Source organism: Lathyrus oleraceus, chromosome 5 (genome assembly GCF_024323335.1).
Source record: "Lathyrus oleraceus cultivar Zhongwan6 chromosome 5, CAAS_Psat_ZW6_1.0, whole genome shotgun sequence".
Lineage (NCBI taxonomy): Eukaryota > Viridiplantae > Streptophyta > Magnoliopsida > Fabales > Fabaceae > Lathyrus > Lathyrus oleraceus.
Genome location: NC_066583.1, coordinates 535,897,314 through 535,913,942, shown reverse-complemented (window position 1 = coordinate 535,913,942; position 16,629 = coordinate 535,897,314). Strand labels below are relative to the sequence as shown.

The following is a 16,629-nucleotide window of genomic DNA, read 5'->3' as shown; positions in this document are numbered from 1 at the left end:
TCCACATCTATGATGTTTGTTTTTACTTTTTGCTTTATTCTGAAAATGGTAATCACAAAAAACATAAATAAATAATATAATTGTCCATCTGCATAATACTTGGTCACAAATCCACTTCTCTAAAATCAAAATATCAAATCATTATGCAGGTTGGTTCCTAACCCCATTAAATACAATGATCTTTATCCTTCTCTAAATTTTGAATTCCCTGTGTTTGAGGCCAAGGAGGAAAGTGATGAAGAAATGAGTGATGAATTATCTCGTCTTCTTGAACAGGATGAAAAGACCATTCAGCCGTTCGAATAGCACATTGAGCTAGTCAACTTGGGTTCCGAGGAGGATGTGAAGGAAGTCAAGATTGGGTCTCGACTGTGTTCAAATGAAAGAAGGGGTTGATTAATCTTCTTCGAGAGTATTCATATGTGTTTGCTTCGTCCTATCAAGACATGCCTGGTTTGGATTCTGAGATTGTGGAGCATAGATTGTCGTTGAAGCCAGAATGCCCGCCAGTCAAGCAGAAGTTGAGAAGAACACATCTTTATATGGCTGTGAAGATCAAAGAGGAAGTGCATAAGCAGATTGACACCAGTTTCCTTGTGACCGCTAAGTATCCGCAATGGGTGGCCAATATTATGCTTGTGCCGAAGAAAGATGGAAAAGTCTGCATGTGTGTTGATTATAGAGATTTGAATAAAGCCAGTCTGAAAGATGATTTCCCTCTGCCACACATTGATATGTTGGTAGACATTACTGCTAAATTCAACGTCTTTTCGTTTATGGATGGATTTTCCGGATATAATCAAATCAAGATGGCACCCAAAGATATGGAGAAGACCACATTCATTACGCCTTGGGGAACATTCTATTATAGAGTGATGCCTTTCGGTCTAAAGAATGTTGGTGCAACTTACCAAAGAGCAATGATTACTCTTTTTCATGATATGATGCATAAAGAGATTGAAGTATATGTCGATGACATGATTGCTAAATCAATTGATGAAGAGGGACATGTTAAGCATTTGTTGAAGCTATTCCAGTGTTTGAGGAAATATAAACTCTGCTTGAATCCCAATAAGTGTGCTTTTGGTGTTCGTTCTGGTAAGTTGTTGGGCTTTATTATCAGCGAGAAGGGTATTGAAGTTGATCCTGCCAAGGTCAAAGTAATACAAGAGATGCCTGCGCCCAAAACTGAGAAGCAAGTCAGAGGTTTTCTCGGCCGCTTGAATTATATTTCCAGATTCATTTCCCATATGACTACCACATGTGCGCCTATATTCAAGCTTCTTCGGAAAGATCAGTCTTGTGATTGGACCGAAGACTTCCAGAAATCTTTTGACAGCATCAAGGAATATTTGCTTGAACCTCCGATTTTTGTCTCCACCTGTTGAAGGAAGACCTTTGATCATGTATTTGACTGTGCTTGAAGACAGTATGGGTTATGTTCTAGGTCAGCAAGATGAGACTGGAAAGAAAGAATTTGCAATTTACTACCTCAGTAAGAAGTTTACCGACTGTGAGACTCGGTATTCTATGCTTGAGAAGACTTGTTGCGCATTGGCTTGGGCTGCTAAGCGTTTGCGTCAATATATGCTGAATCATACCACTTGGTTGATATCCAAAATGGATCCGATCAAGTATATATTTGAGAAGCCTGCTTTAACTGGGAGGATTGCCCATTGGCAGATGTTGTTATCAGAGTATGATATCAAATACCGATCTCAAAAAGCAATCAAAGGTAGTATCTTGGCTGACCATTTGGCTCACCAACCGATTGAAGATTACCAGTCAGTGCAGTATGATTTTCCCGATGAATAGATTTTATACCTGAAAATGAAAGATTGTGATGAACCATTGCTTGAAGAAGGGCCAGAACCTGGTTCCCATTGGGGCATGGTATTTGATGGGGCTGTTAATTAGTATGGTAATAGCATTGGGGCAGTGATTATTACTCCTCAAGGCACGCATCTACCATTTACAGCTAGATTGACTTTCAAGTGTACGAACAACATGGCAGAATATGAAGCTTGCATTATGGGGCTTGAAGAGGCCATGAATCTCATAATCAAGTATTTGGATGTCTTTGGAGATTCTGCTTTGATTGTGAATCAGATCAAAGGTGATTGGGAGACAAATCAACCCGGTTTAATACCATATAGAGATTATGCAAGGAAGATTTCAACTTTCTTTACAAAGGTTGAATTTCATCATATCCCTCGAGATGAGAACTGGATGGCAGATACTCTTGCAACATTGGCGTCAATAATTGTAGTGAAGTATTAGAATGAAGTTCCCAATTTGTCTGTGATGCGTCTTGATAGGTCAGCTCATGTGTTTGTTGCTGAAGAGATCAAAGACGAGAAGTCGCGGTATTACGACATCAAGTGTTTCCTCCAAAGTCAGATTTACCCGTCTGGGGCATCTTTGAAAGATAAGAAGACTTTGAGAAGATTAGCCAGTAATTTCTACCTGAATGATGATGTTCTGTACAAGAGAAATTTCGATATGGTTTTGCTCAGATGCGTGGTGTTGTACCCCAAAATTTGCCCTCCCTGATCCATATTTTCATTCAATCCTCAATTGAAGAATAATCCCGCATATCTTCATGCTCCATGCATATACATTCATATCTGGTGATTGATCCTTTTGGATTCAAAGATATGGATTTATGAAACTAGGATTGTGGAGTGGATGAAACTCTAGACCCTAATGACCTGATCTATGAAAACTCAAGTTCTATCAAGATGGATCCAAACCATAAATTTCTAGTAGCGGTGAGTGAAGCTGCGTGTTCAGTTGCGCCGACCTTATTTGGACTTCTAATACCCTGGTTTGAGATCTACTTCCCACTTTGATCATTTGTCAACTTTTTGGTCAAAAAGTTGACCAAAGTCAGCCAACATCCATAGTCCATTGCATTTCGTTGTCAGGATGTTATGTTTGGCAGATTAATCCTACTACATTTATGATTTTATTTCCAATTAAATTTGGAAGCCGACTATTTTAAGTTTGAAGCTGATTTTATCAATCGAGTTCCGAAGTTGAGTTGAATTAATTCTAATTAATTCCAGTAAAATCTTGGAATTGATTTCAATTAAATTTTGAAGTTGACTTTAATTGGTCTTACTATATTTTAATTCCAATTAAATGTTGCATTGTTATTTCAATTGAATTTTGAAAATAATTGAATCCAAAATTCGGTTTTAAAATCGACCTTAATTAATCCCAATTAATTCTAGAGTTTATTTTAAGCAGGTTCAATTGATCCTAATTAATATTAATTTAAATTAATTTTTTATGCTTCATTGGAATTTGGTCTGTGATACTGTAGTTCCATAAGTGGAGTGTTATAATCCTGGAGGATATTTGTCCAAGTCTTGAAGCAGATAGTGGAATACACTCCGAATCACTATCGTGCCACTCTTCCTTTATCTTTTGGCCATATGTGGGTTTTTTTTGTTTCACAAGTGACACAAAATAAGCATGAAAATTTGATTAGAGACAATTGAAATGCTATTCCTTAATTGCAAAGAGCCTTCCATTTTGAAGCAAAGTGTTACGTGGTTGTTAGAATACATTTCAAACAATACAAGTTACAGTGCAATTCAATCATAATTATGTCTCTTTGCAGACCACGGTACGAATCCAACAACAGCTGGTATGGAGTTCGCAACGCGCCAAGCCATTTTGCTTTGCTTTGAAGACTCGGAATCCACGACCTGCATAATAAAATCGGTTCCATGGTAAGTTTCATGACAGCAGCAACCTGTAACATCCTGCAATGCGCCAGATGCATACCAACGACTTTGCTTTCCCAACAATTCGTGTCGTATATCACCTGCAAACATCTTACAAACCAGTTGGATAGAGAACTAGCGGTTCATTCCAATAGTTTGTTCACCAACATTTTGATTTAACACGAAATCGATTCATCATCGCAGAAGCTAACATTCATATAGCCGCATCTAATCATTCATTCCTTAGCTACCACATAACTACACATATTCATAACCATAATGACAAAATAAAGCCAGTCACCATCTACTTCTAGTGGGGAAGGCCAGAGTCGAGACAGTCCTGCAACAAACGCAACCGAGACACCAGTTCACAGCTATAACCTGCAGCCATCAAGCAGTTCAATGCCAATTTCAGCGCGTGAATTCCAGACCCGGCAACCATAACTCGCATATAAAATGTTAACCTACAACATAGCATCACATTTCACTCATACTCAGTTGCAATACAGATGGTTGATTCTGTTCATATACATTGGAAAGGAATTTGCCGAGATTGTTCTAACCTTCTTATGTTAGTCCATGTTGTGTCGCCATTGCATATAGACCATATGAGGAAGAAGTTTCAACTGTCATTACTTATATCTTCCAGAATATTAAGCACTCAGGAGGTGCGGTTGATCCATCAAAGTCAGAGCATTCTCATGCCATATGGAACATAGGATTAACATCATCGAGCACCGAACTTCACACGCGACGAACGCAGCATATCATGCAACGCCTACAAAAATCAATTTCAGAAGCCCGTCAATTTACAGTTGAACTAACAAACATTAACACACCTGTGTAAAGAAGAAAACTGTTATTAATTTCAATCTAACCTTTTAGCGGCTTAACCGTTTGCTAACTGAAAAAACTAACTTACTGAAGCTAACCAATTTTTTTCCCTAACAGAACTCAGCACAACTAACTTATAACAAGCTGAAATTAATTCTAACTGAGTTAACTAACTGAGTTATCAGTTAACTCAGTGAGTCATCCCTAACTAACTCCAAGCCACCCTCAACTAACTACATACCTAAATCAAAAGCTAAGAGATTCCCAAGCCTAAACTCTATTTAAGAGATTCATCACTCACACGTTGAGGCCCTTGCATTTTTTGGCTTGAACCTGCACTATCTCTCTCTTGCAACCTCTTCCCTCACCAGAGCTCACTCTATCTCAAAGAAGCCATTGAAGCTTCGCATAGAAGCTTCAATTCTCCTTGAGCTAGGCCACTTCAGTCTCTTTTCACCGTTCTCAAATTCAGAAGAAGAAGAAAGAAGAAGTTATAGAAATCACACAAAGAGAAGGAAAGTCACCTGTGAACGACATCGACGACACCGGAACCTCCGTGTCGCTTCATTCTGGTAACTTGCTTCAGTTTATCGTAACTCATATTCTTGGTGTCATGATTTCATTCCATTACTTGATGCAAATTGCTAGCCTCGTTCCCACGTTGTTCTTGATATCCGTTGAAGTTTCTTGGCCTTAAGTCCGTTACTTTGATGCGAAGGGAGTGGAATTAGGAATTAAAAAAAATGTCAGAATGTTTCACCAAATTCAGATTCACATTTTTCAAATGATGCGCCTCGATTCTGCAACTATACCTTACATCTCAACTCTGTAATTCGATCCCGCAAATGAATTCCACTGGATTCTATAACGAGAGTTGAACTCTGCATTTGGTTTTGCCATCCTGCAGCCAAAGCTCCTTCGCGCCGCGACCATACACATATCAAATTGAAAACAGAAGGAAGTAAATCAATAATGAATCGAAGAAGGAGAAAGGAGATTCGAGATCGTAGCATTCCTTACCTGAACCCCAGAGTTGCTCCGAGTTCATACGCCTTGAGTTTCGACCTGAACTTCTTAGGAGAAATCAAAGATCGCCATTATCAGATTCGTGTTCAGCGAGGACGCCAATTCTCACCAAACCGCCATCAGAAACTCGATCTGGTCTATCTTCAACATCGTTTATAGGCGGGCGATACGAGCCATCCCATGGAATCTTCCAAGCCAGGAGCCTACAAATCGCTACACGTCCAAACACAGACAAAATCACACAAACGAAGTGGATACGGCGATGATGATGACGGCACGACGATGTAAAGAACAGAGTGACGTGCCGTAGGATTTTACTCGTTTCCTCTGTTGTAGCTCGATGTGAAGAAGAAAGGATTGTATCCGCGAGGTCATGTTTGGACCGGGTTTGGACCGCCATCTGTGCAGACCCGTTCTCCCCACTACCATTCCTGCCTTGAGGCCCATTCTTTTGGGCTTGGGGTTTCTTTTAGGTTCTGGTTTGTTTAGAAACAGGCCCTTTTTTAGTTAAGATTTGAATCAGGATTAATTAGGGATTTAGGGTAATTAGATTAAGTTTTAGGATTTTATTAGAAATTTAGAATTGATTAGAATTATTAGTGATCAATCAGATTTAGATTAAATTTCAGATGATTAGACTCTTAAGATTTCATTAGAACTGATTAGATATATTGGAGATTAATTAGGATGTTGGGATTCTTTTAGAATTTTAGTTAGATAGAAGTAGAGTTGATTAGCTATTAGATTTTAATTAGAAATTAAATTTAGTTTTAATTAAAAATCAGGTAGGATTTAGGCCAATTTTCAATATTAGGTTAAACCCATTTTTAGGACTTAATCATTTTAGGTTTTAGTTAGATTTCGATTAGAATTGATGTATTTTGTTAATAACCATTTTACCCTTTAGGGGTGATTTTGATGTTTAACCATATAATAACATGTTCCCTTAGGATTTTTACATAGAATTTTTAATCAAGATTTGTGATTAACCATAACGTGCTCCACTAGAATTTAACATAGAATTTTCAATCGACTTTAATCAATCATAACATGTGTCCTTAGGTTAGTGTGACTTAATTTCTCACCATTAGATTAGGATTAACCTAGTTTCTTAAATCATTTCAAATCCCCCGATTAAATTGATCAAAAGAAATTTTGATCAATTAAATCCTTTGAACTTATATAATCCCACAGTCTCAATTGAGTGACCAAAAGACCCTTTGTCACTTAATAAGACTTTTCTTCCAAGTTGTTGAGCTCAAAGCATCAAGATAAGATCTTCAATCAAGGCATCCTCAGTCACACCAAGCAGTGGATTATACAAGATAAATCAAAGGTCAACACTTGGTAAACCCGATTCAAATTGTACGAAACGTGCCTTAAGTAACGAGGAATGATGAGAGGGAGTCTCTCCTACCCTTGTCTAGAGCGACTTTGCGTATGGGGCGTATGCCCCAAATATTCAAAGCGTTCACCCTTATTCATAGACTTTAGTACAATACGAATCGATTAAACTACGTGGTCTTCCTCTTCATACAAGTTCAACATCAACACAAGGATCAACAACAAAGGTTCTTCACCAGTAACTTGTCAGTCAAGAGAAGTATCATGCACTTCAAGTCTTAAGTAATGAGGAATGATGAGAGGGAGTCTCTCCTACCCTTGTCTAGAGCGACTTTGTGTATGGGGCGTATGCCCCAAATATTCAAAGCGTTCGCCCTTATTCATAGACTTTAGTGTGATTCCTATCAATCGACTATCGAGTCTCTTATCACTTCCCTCTCCACTCCATTCTAATCAATTCAATCTCTATCATACATTTCTTCTTGCCTCCAATCATTTTCTTTTCAGCCCTAGTAGGCTGAACTACGAAAGCTCTGATTTCCTCATTGCACAATGAGGGTACGTAGGTAGGAGAACCCTGTTTCTTCGTGAGCTATCTTATTTATCAATCTATCTTCTCTATCACATGGATCATTCTCCACTCATGCAATCTCACCATCTTTTTGAGATCAATCATCCTTCTCCTTGGATTCCATTCACATCCTTTTAGGACGCCTAGTGAATAGTCCGTCTTGTGAATCGAGAGTTGTTTGACTTGTACCCAGACGTTTAATTCCTTTGTTTTTGCTTATTCCGCTATAGTGATACCATGCCTTGGGCCCCTCACTTGTTGGTTTACCTTTACTCTTCGGTTCAGAGTTTATTCCTTCATGGACCCAAGATACTTCTTCTCTTTGATCTCAAATTGCTTGTTCCCCAACAAGTGATATATGTTTCCTTGTGCCAATCAATACTTCCTTTTGGATTCCATATTCACCCTTATAAGACGACCTAATGAAATGTTCATCTTAGTATCAAGAGTTGTTGGTTTATTGCCATACAGTTATTTCTCTTTGTTTCCAGTCATTCAACGATAAATATACCATGCCTCGCGCCCCTCACTCGTCGGTCTGTCTGTTTACTCTTTCATTCAAAGTCAGTTTGCCTTTATGGATTCCCATGTTACCATTCTATTGGTGCAAGTTATAATCTTCATCACTGTATATCTCCCTTCCTTTCTTTTCGTAGTTCTGAACTACGATTGCTCTGATTTTCTCATTGCATAATGAGAATACGTAGGCACGAGGATGCGAATCCTTGACGAGTCATCCATATCTTTCGCCTTAGGGCATCATCCATATCTTTCACTATCCATTATCTACCTTCAGTCATAAATCGTCCACCTAGTGACATATTATACCTTTGACATCGAAATACACTCTCTTTGGAATTCCATATATATACCCTTTTATGACGCCTAATGAATATTCCGCTTTAGTACCTAGAGTTGTTTGGCTTATTGTCAGACATTTAATTCCTTCTTTTTCGGCCAACCATATAGTGATACCATGTCTTAGACCACTCACTTGTGGTTCATGCCACCTTTCCCTCTATGGTACAAATTCCATTTCTCACGTGGATTCCGATATATCTGACTTTTGGTTTCAAACTATACCTTTTCAGTCACTTATCACCAGATACTCTATTATGTGACTTAGGTCACTTCACTCCATTCATCTCCATGATACCTTTGTAATCTACCTTCGCTCACTTCATGTGATATACCTTATTCTTTAAGTCAAATACATTATACCTTTGTGCTCCATCTTGTACCCCTTTTTGTGAACCAAGAGCCGATTTGTTTGTTTTGTTAGACCTTGTAGCTTAGACAAACATCTCCTTACGTACTTTGCAACCGTATTTAGGCAACCCTTTCTTTTCGGTTATTCCAATACAGTGACACCATGTCTCAGACTCCTCACCTGTTGGTTCATACCAGTTTTACTCTTGGGTTCACATTTTCACCCCTTGTTGGAGGTCAAATCATGAAATTCTTTGGCTTAAATCATACCTTCTATCACACTCCTTTCCACCTCCTGCCTCTAGTTCCTTGAACTACGAAGCTCTGAATTCCTCATTGCACTATGAGGATGTGTAGGCATGGGGGCCCTAATCCTCACCGAGCACTTTATCTATTTCCTTTCCTTCCCCTTCTTTTGAGAGTAATCTTTAGATAACACATATTCGAGCGAGAACAATCAAAACGGTTCCCATGGAGTACCATGGATGTTTGGGGTGCTAATACCTTCTCCTTGCATAACCGACTTCCTTACCCAGTATATCTATTCCCCGGGGTTTTTTCGATGTTTTCCCCTCCCTTTGGGGATAAATAAAGTTCGATGGCGACTCTGTTGTATGTTTGAGCGTGCGATACGTTCGGGTATATTTCCGCTAGCTTCAGCTGGCGACTCTGCTGGGGAACTTCGTTACTTGGAGTACTTCCTAGTCGTTAAGAGGAGTCGAGCCTAGTTTAGGTTATTTTCTCGCTAGTTTCTAGGTGTTCATCTTTATACCTTACTCGCTTTATTTTATTTGCTACTTACTTTATTATTGCATTCTGGCATCTTGGATATCTGTATGTGCTGTTTGGGTATGTCACACCTAGAGTAGATCTTTTTGGGAGTATCATTGTCTGACGAGTCATTCGTCCAAGACAATGGTATCTCAAATTGGGTCGTTGACTCTAGAGACCTTTTAGGACCACCCTTTGAGGATAGTACACACCTGTAAGGGGATAGGGGTATTTCTTGCAGGAAACCAAGACTATTCATACCCGTGTTCTTGTGTATACGTCGAACCTTTGAACCTGCAATAAATAGATTGTGCAGTTTATCCAACGCATGCCAGAATTCTGATTATATGACATCCTGCCATCATTGCATCACATAACATCATTACATTAACCATTACATGTTACATTTGCATTTTTCAGGGACCTACTGTGCCAGTTGCTAGTGTCAGTGCAGCCATGGATAAGACCAACCGAAGAAAAACCCATCATTACAAATTGAGAGACTCCAAGGTCGATGAGTTGAGGAAGCTCAGCGAGTGCCTTACCGAAGATTACCGAGTAGCCTTAAAGCAAGCTTACGGCAATCGGTTAGGGGTTTTAAACACCAAGGAAGATTCAGGGTTGATGTTCACTTTCGCACAGTTTTATGACCCCACTTTACACTGCTTCACGTTCCAGGACTTTCTTCTAGCTCCCACACTAGAGGAGTTTGCCCATCTACTACAGTTGCCAGTCAAGAACTAAGCTCCCTACATGATTGATGAAGACTTCCCAGATTCCGCATATATAGCTCAGGCCTTGTGCATGAAAAAGGATCTAGTCGAGGCCACTCTCCGAATCAAGGGTAACACGCAGGGTCTACCGTCCAAATTCCTATTCGAGAACGCCATTATGTTTGCCAACAGTGGAAGTTGGGACGCATTTTACGCCAGCTTTGCATTACTCGTCTATGGATTGGTGTTATTCCCGAATGTTGAAGGCTTCGTCAACAAGGCTGCCATCACCATATTCATCTCTCAGAATCTGGTCCCCACCTTACTAGCTGATGTATTCTTCTCCTTCCATTGGAGAAATATTAAGAAAGGGGGAACCATCAATTGTTGTATTCCTTTGCTGCAGAAATGGATTGTGTCCCATCTCCCGAAGAAAGGGCCATTTGTTGATAATGTGGGTGATCTGAAATGGTCACAAAGGTTAATGTCATTAGATGCTAAGGACGTCGTCTGGTTTATTCTCGATTACTTGAGAGTGGAGCGAATATTCCGATGTGGGGAGTTCCCAAACGTTCCTCTTGTCAGCACAAAAAGGGGTGTGATCAACTATAATCCCGTCCTCACATTACGTAATTTGGGATATCCGCTCAAAGAGAAACTCGATGATCGTATGTTGGAAGAGTTGCTTTTAGCCGAAAGGGTTGAGAGTCCAGAGATGATGAATAAAGTGCGTAGAGCATGGGGCAAAATACAGCGAGTGGGAAAGAAAGATCTAGGCAAGCAATTATGTACCGTGACTACCTCCTATGCTGATTGGGTGAAGCCAATGGCCAAGATGATCAAACTGTCGTACCCGTGGGAACCTTCCATGTGTATCAAAACCCCCAAGCCACCTGCCGCCATCACTTCTGAAGTGGATCGCCTCAAGGAAATCATCAAGAAGTTGGAAAAAGAGAATGTCGGTTTCCGTTCCAGCCTGATAAAAGTCACCTTAGAAAAGAACACCCTGAAGGCCATCCTCAGTCAGAAGAGGGAAAGGTTCAACAAAGCAGATACTGATATCCAGATTGAGCAAAACAAAAGGAGAAAGGTGGGAGATGCTCTGAAAGGGTCTTTTGAGACCATTGCGAACAAGAAGAAAGAGTTGGCCGAAGCCCAGAATCGAGCCTGCAAGCGAGAGATTGACTACCAAGGTCAAATCAAATCTCTACAAGACCTATTGTAGAAATCGTAGAAGGATTTGAAGGACGAGCAAGACCGCGCCAAGAAGCTAGAAACAACCCTCACACAACTCCAAAGTGACATCGACAAAAGGTTTGAAGAGATACGATCTTTGAATCGCCAGGCCCATCGAAACTTGGAGGAAAGGAAACAACTGCAAGAGGAAGCTACCCAATGGGAGATTCAGAGTCGTCACTTGCAAGTTCTCCTGGACCAGAAAGAAGAATTTGTGTAAGACATCTTGAATGGACCGAGTCTTTACTTGATACATAACCTCATCAGGGATGCCCAGTATTGGACTGATAGACATGCCCGCTTGGCCGAATTTGCTAGCCAATCACTTGAGAACCTTCCTGGGTTGTTGAATAAGGCCTATGCTGACATGTTTCCTCACAATACCCTGAAGACTGTTTTTCATTTCATTTATGTATGTAGGGTTGTTATGGAAAGGAACAAGTTTGATCTCCATGCTAGTGCATCAAAATGACCTCGAGTTGTAATAATTTGTACTGTTTGGCTTTCAAATAAATAAAAGAGATTTTGTTGAAATACTCCTGTTGTCTTATCCTTGTTCACAGTATGACTATGTATGCACACTGGCACACTGGCACCCTAGAAATAATATTTTTTCTACTTGGTAAACATGCATTTATTACATTCATAGCATAAAGCTGACAGAAAACAAAATGCTTACCTCCCCTGTTTTGCCGCAGCAACAACGACGACTCGTCATCCATACTACACAAGTTCCAGCAAATATAGAATCATGGCCAAATACGAAGCCGACAACGCTGTTGTCCGTGAATCCCTTGCCCAAGTGCAAGGAGAAATGAACTTGTTCAGGGGGAACATAAAGACCATCCTCGAGATCCTTCAGTCTCAGAGGAACCCTGCCTCTGCTACTGCCAACGTCACCCGTGATGCTGGGGTGACCGTTCCTGATACTGTTGTTGGCACTACCGTCGACCCTCCGGTAGAAACTGTGGTGCCTAACCGTCAGGTGGTCCCCATGGACCCTACTAGGCTTGTTGCTGCCTACCCCATGGGGAATGTCCCCACATCTTGCTGCTAGCCTCGCCAGTGGGGGGGGCTTTCTCCCCTCACCCGACTCTTGTTGCTGCTGCTGGAAATGCTGGTTTCCCTTGGGTTCTCCCCACTCTCCAAACTACCCTGGTTAATGTTGCTGATCCGGATGACAACCAGGGTCAGGTCCCTGACGACCTCCCTAATAATGAAGAAGATTACTGAGGCCCGCGCCTCCACTTTTAACTTCCTAATCAGACTGCTCGAGCTGCGAGCATTGGTCAGGTCCCGACGTTCCTTTCGGTTACCTAGAGGCAAGTTTTGTGCCCATGATGACGATCCTTTCACCCTAGTATGTGCAGACAGGGGCATCTCAGGCCCCCAATGCTCAACCTGGGATGCAATACTTTCAGCCTGCTACTGCCGCTCAGACCGTGCCACCAGGTTTTCTCTACCCGCCAATGTGGTTCAACCCGAATATGCCCGCACCAATCGCTCCCGAAACTTCTCGACCGGCCAGTCAGGTCGCTCCTCCCGCTGTTGATCCGGCTAGACCCGCGGATTACCAGCTTTTGGACGACAGAATAAGGGACATTGAGGGCTTCTCTTATTTTGGCATAGATGCTCGAGACCTCTGCCTGGTCCCGAACGTGGCGTTGCCCCAAAAATTCAAGGTGCCTGGCCTACCCAAATACAAAGGCCTTAGCTGTCCCCGCAGTCACCTCACTATGTACTGCATGAAGATGGCTTCGCATATTGATAACGACAACCTCTTGATTCATTGCTTCCAAGATAGCCTGACTGGGGCTTTCTTGGACTGGTACATGAGTCTAGAGCACTCGAAGATCCGATCATGGAGGGATCTCTCAGAGGCATTCTTGAAACAGTACAAGTACAACCTTGACATGGCTCTGACAAGGCTTCAAATACAGAACCAGTCGCAAAGATCTAATGAAACCTTCAAGGAATATGCTTAACGTTGGCGCAAAATGGCGTCTAGGGTTCGGCCAACATTATCTGACAATGAGTTAGTAGACATCTTCATGGGTACGCTGCAAGGACTATATTCCGAAAAGATGATTGACAGTTCATCGAGAAATTTTAAAGACATGGTTACTATTGGGGAACGTGTTGAGAGTGGGCTGAAATCTGGGAAAATAATAGACACGACCACACAACACACAATCAACAAGAGGCCGCATGGGGGCTTCGCTAAAAAGAAGGAGGGGGAGGCAAACACTATCATAGCGAAGGCTCGCCCCCGATATCAGGTTCCGATGGCCCCTATGTCGTATTATCCATATTTATATGTCACCGCAGCTCAATACCAACAACCGCCTTTCCAGTATCAACCACAGAGAAGCAATCAACAATCAACTCCTACTAAGAAAGATCAGAATCGACAATACAACCGTGACAATAGAGGGCAGAATAATAGAGGAAACTATGGCAGACGCGCTCAGTACGTTAAGATCCCAGTACCATATACTGACTTGGTACCATATTTGGTCCATGTGGGGCCATCGTGCCAAAAGAAATCCCTCAGGCCGTACCGCCTTACCATTATAAACATAACCCCAACGCCTCATGCGCCTACCACGCCGGCCACGTGGGACATTCCATCGAAGATTGTTGGCCTTTAAAGAACAAAATAAAAGACTTGATTGATAGGAAGATCTTGACCTTCTCGGAAGAAAAGCCTAATCTAAAGACGAACCCCCTGCCTAATCATGATGGTCCTACGGCCAGCGTCGTCATTGAAGAAGAATTCGCAGAACCTGTGAAGTGGGTTGATAAGGTGAAGACTTTGTTATCCGTCGTGTTGAGAAAACTTGAAGAGTTTGGGTTTTTAGAAGGAGTGCATAACGATTGCTCACTGTACAAGTCTGATCTGGATGGTTGCAAGCAATTGAGAAAATGCGTGCAAGAATTGATAAATCAAGGGTTAGTACAGTTCTCCAAGTCCAAAGCAGAAGAAGAGATGACAGTGATTGAACCGATAACAATTGTATATAGGAAGAAGAAGGTTGAAGCTCCTCCCAAGAGGATTCAACCGATTCATTTCCGTGTTCCAACTCTGTTTCCGTATCAGAATACCAAGGCAGTGCCTTGGAATTATGAGACCACAACGTATTTGGGAGGGAAAGAAATCCGCATTCCTGATACAGAAATAGTCAACATTGCTGGAGCGGGAGGCATGACTCGAAGCGGCCGTGTATTTGCTCCTAAATACACTCCTAGGGTGTCTCCAGCACCCACAATTGTCTCGCCTAAAGAGAAGGCAACTCCTACGCCGACTCTGCAGGCAGTGGCAACTTTACTCGCCACTCTGACCATGACGACTGCTCCAGTCTTGACGAAAGTTATTGACAATGATAAGGCTGCCGAGGCCGAAGCATCCAAGGGTAAAGGGCCGATGGTTGAGAAAGAACATTCTAATGATCACAAGAAGAGTATCACCTTTGAGGAAAGTCGGGAATTCCTCAAACTGATCAAAAAGAGTGACTTCAAGATTGTTGAACAGTTGAACTAAACGCCTTCCAAAATATCAATTTTGTCTTTGCTGATGAGTTCTAAGGCTCACCGCAAAGCATTACTGAAAGTTCTAAATATCGCTCACGTGATGCAAGATATCATGGTCGATCAATTTGACGACGTGGTTGCAAACATTACCACCAGTAGGTATCTGGGATTTAATGAAATAGAGTTACCTCCTGAGGGAAGGCCAACAACAAAGCACTACATATTTCGGTCACATGTACTGGCTCTCTCTTATCCTGAGTCCTTGTTGATATTGGATCCTCACTTAATGTACTACCAAAATCTACATTAAGCCAGTTACAGTTCAAGGGGCCTGAAATGAGAACTAGTGCATTGATTGTTAGAGCTTTCGACGGTTCCCGAAGGCAGGTAATTAGGGAGGTCAATTTTCCTATTTGTGTTAGACCACACTAGTTCGATATCACTTTCCAAGTCATGGACATCAGCCCAGCCTACAGTTGTCTGTTGGGTAGACCATGGATTCATGCCGCTGGGGCAGTCACTTTTACTTTGCACCAGAAGTTGAAGTACTTGATAGATGACAAATAGTTAATTGTGTGTGGGGAAGAAGATTTGTTGGTCAGTGAACTCTCCTCCTTCAGATATATTGAAACAGATGAGGGGATCGTCGAGGTTCCGCTCCACTGTCTAGAATTTGAAGATGTCAGTTCCGCCTCCACCAACAACAATCAATCATCCGCTACCATCTTATCCTCATCGAAGAGTGCCAAGTAGACATTGGAGAAAGGCTCGCTTCCCGGTTGGGGCAAGGTCGTTAATGTGGTAGAAAAGCGCGACAGGTTTGGTATCGATTATCACCCGGCAACATGCAAGGTGAGTCCGAAGAAAAAGCAATTCAACCCGGTCAAGTTCAGCAGCACCGACTATCAAAGTGAGCATACCGTGGCGGTCATTGGAGAGTCCAGTGGTAAGAAGCTAGGGGCACCCGACCTCGTTCGCAGATGTCCACCAGGATTCAAGCTTCCCAATTGGACGACCACCGTGATCCCTATGGTGTACTCGGAAAAAACGTAATGCACTTTGTTTTCTCTGTCCCTCGTCCCTTCCTGAGACGAGAGGATAGCTTGTAAGGACCCCCATGTTTAAAAGTATTATGTGAATAAATAAAAGTACTTTTTTGCATGCAAAACTCGTGTTCCTTTTCTTTCAGTTATTTTCCGTTTTCACTAAAAAACAACGAAATGGCAAAAGTTTTCTTTTCCTTTTTCCATTTTCTCAAAAATAAGCATACTAAAATAAGCTCATCATATGCAGAGCAAATAAAAACATTGATTACGACATGGCTAAAATCAACTATGAATTTGGACTTCCAATCAACCAAGCTGAAGACTACAGTGAGGAAGATTGTGAATTACCAACTGAACTAGCAGGACTCCTTGAGCACAAAGAGAAAGAGATTCACCCATACAAAGAACCAGTGGATGTCATTAACTTGAGTTCTGAAACTGAAAAAAAAGAGGTAAAAGTTGGGGCATCTCTTGCCAAGCATGTACACTTCGAGTTGGTAGATTTGTTACGTGAATATGTCGACGTCTTCGCTTGGTCATATCAAGATATGCCAGAATTAGACAACAGCATTGTCGAACATCACCTACTGCTCAAGCCCGAATGTCCCCCAGTC

The 16,629-nt window shown here is 41.6% G+C and overlaps 2 protein-coding genes and 1 long non-coding RNA gene across 4 annotated transcripts; 2 read left to right on the top strand and 1 right to left on the bottom strand.

Annotated features, from left to right (window-relative positions):
- Positions 1-3,517: 3,517 nt before the first annotated feature.
- Positions 3,518-6,034, bottom strand: LOC127086173 (uncharacterized). 2 transcript variants are annotated; one of them, XR_007789417.1, is made up of 6 exons: positions 5,589-6,034; positions 5,381-5,484; positions 5,093-5,273; positions 4,298-4,512; positions 3,796-4,198; positions 3,518-3,716 (listed from the first exon to the last, which is right to left on the bottom strand). It is a non-coding gene; the product is annotated as an uncharacterized LOC127086173 (long non-coding RNA). The 2 variants fall into 2 exon arrangements; XR_007789416.1 differs by having other exon boundaries at positions 3,518-4,198; positions 5,589-6,027.
- A 4,208-nt stretch (positions 6,035-10,242) lies between these two features.
- On the top strand, positions 10,243-11,427 carry LOC127081902 (uncharacterized). Its single transcript, XM_051022130.1, has one exon. The coding sequence runs from the start codon at positions 10,243-10,245 to the stop codon at positions 11,425-11,427; it is 1,185 nt and encodes a 394-aa protein (XP_050878087.1).
- A 762-nt stretch (positions 11,428-12,189) lies between these two features.
- Positions 12,190-13,423, top strand: LOC127081901 (uncharacterized). The gene is made up of 2 exons (XM_051022129.1): positions 12,190-12,423; positions 12,809-13,423. The coding sequence occupies exons 1-2, from the start codon at positions 12,190-12,192 to the stop codon at positions 13,421-13,423; spliced, it is 849 nt and encodes a 282-aa protein (XP_050878086.1).
- Positions 13,424-16,629: the final 3,206 nt, after the last annotated feature.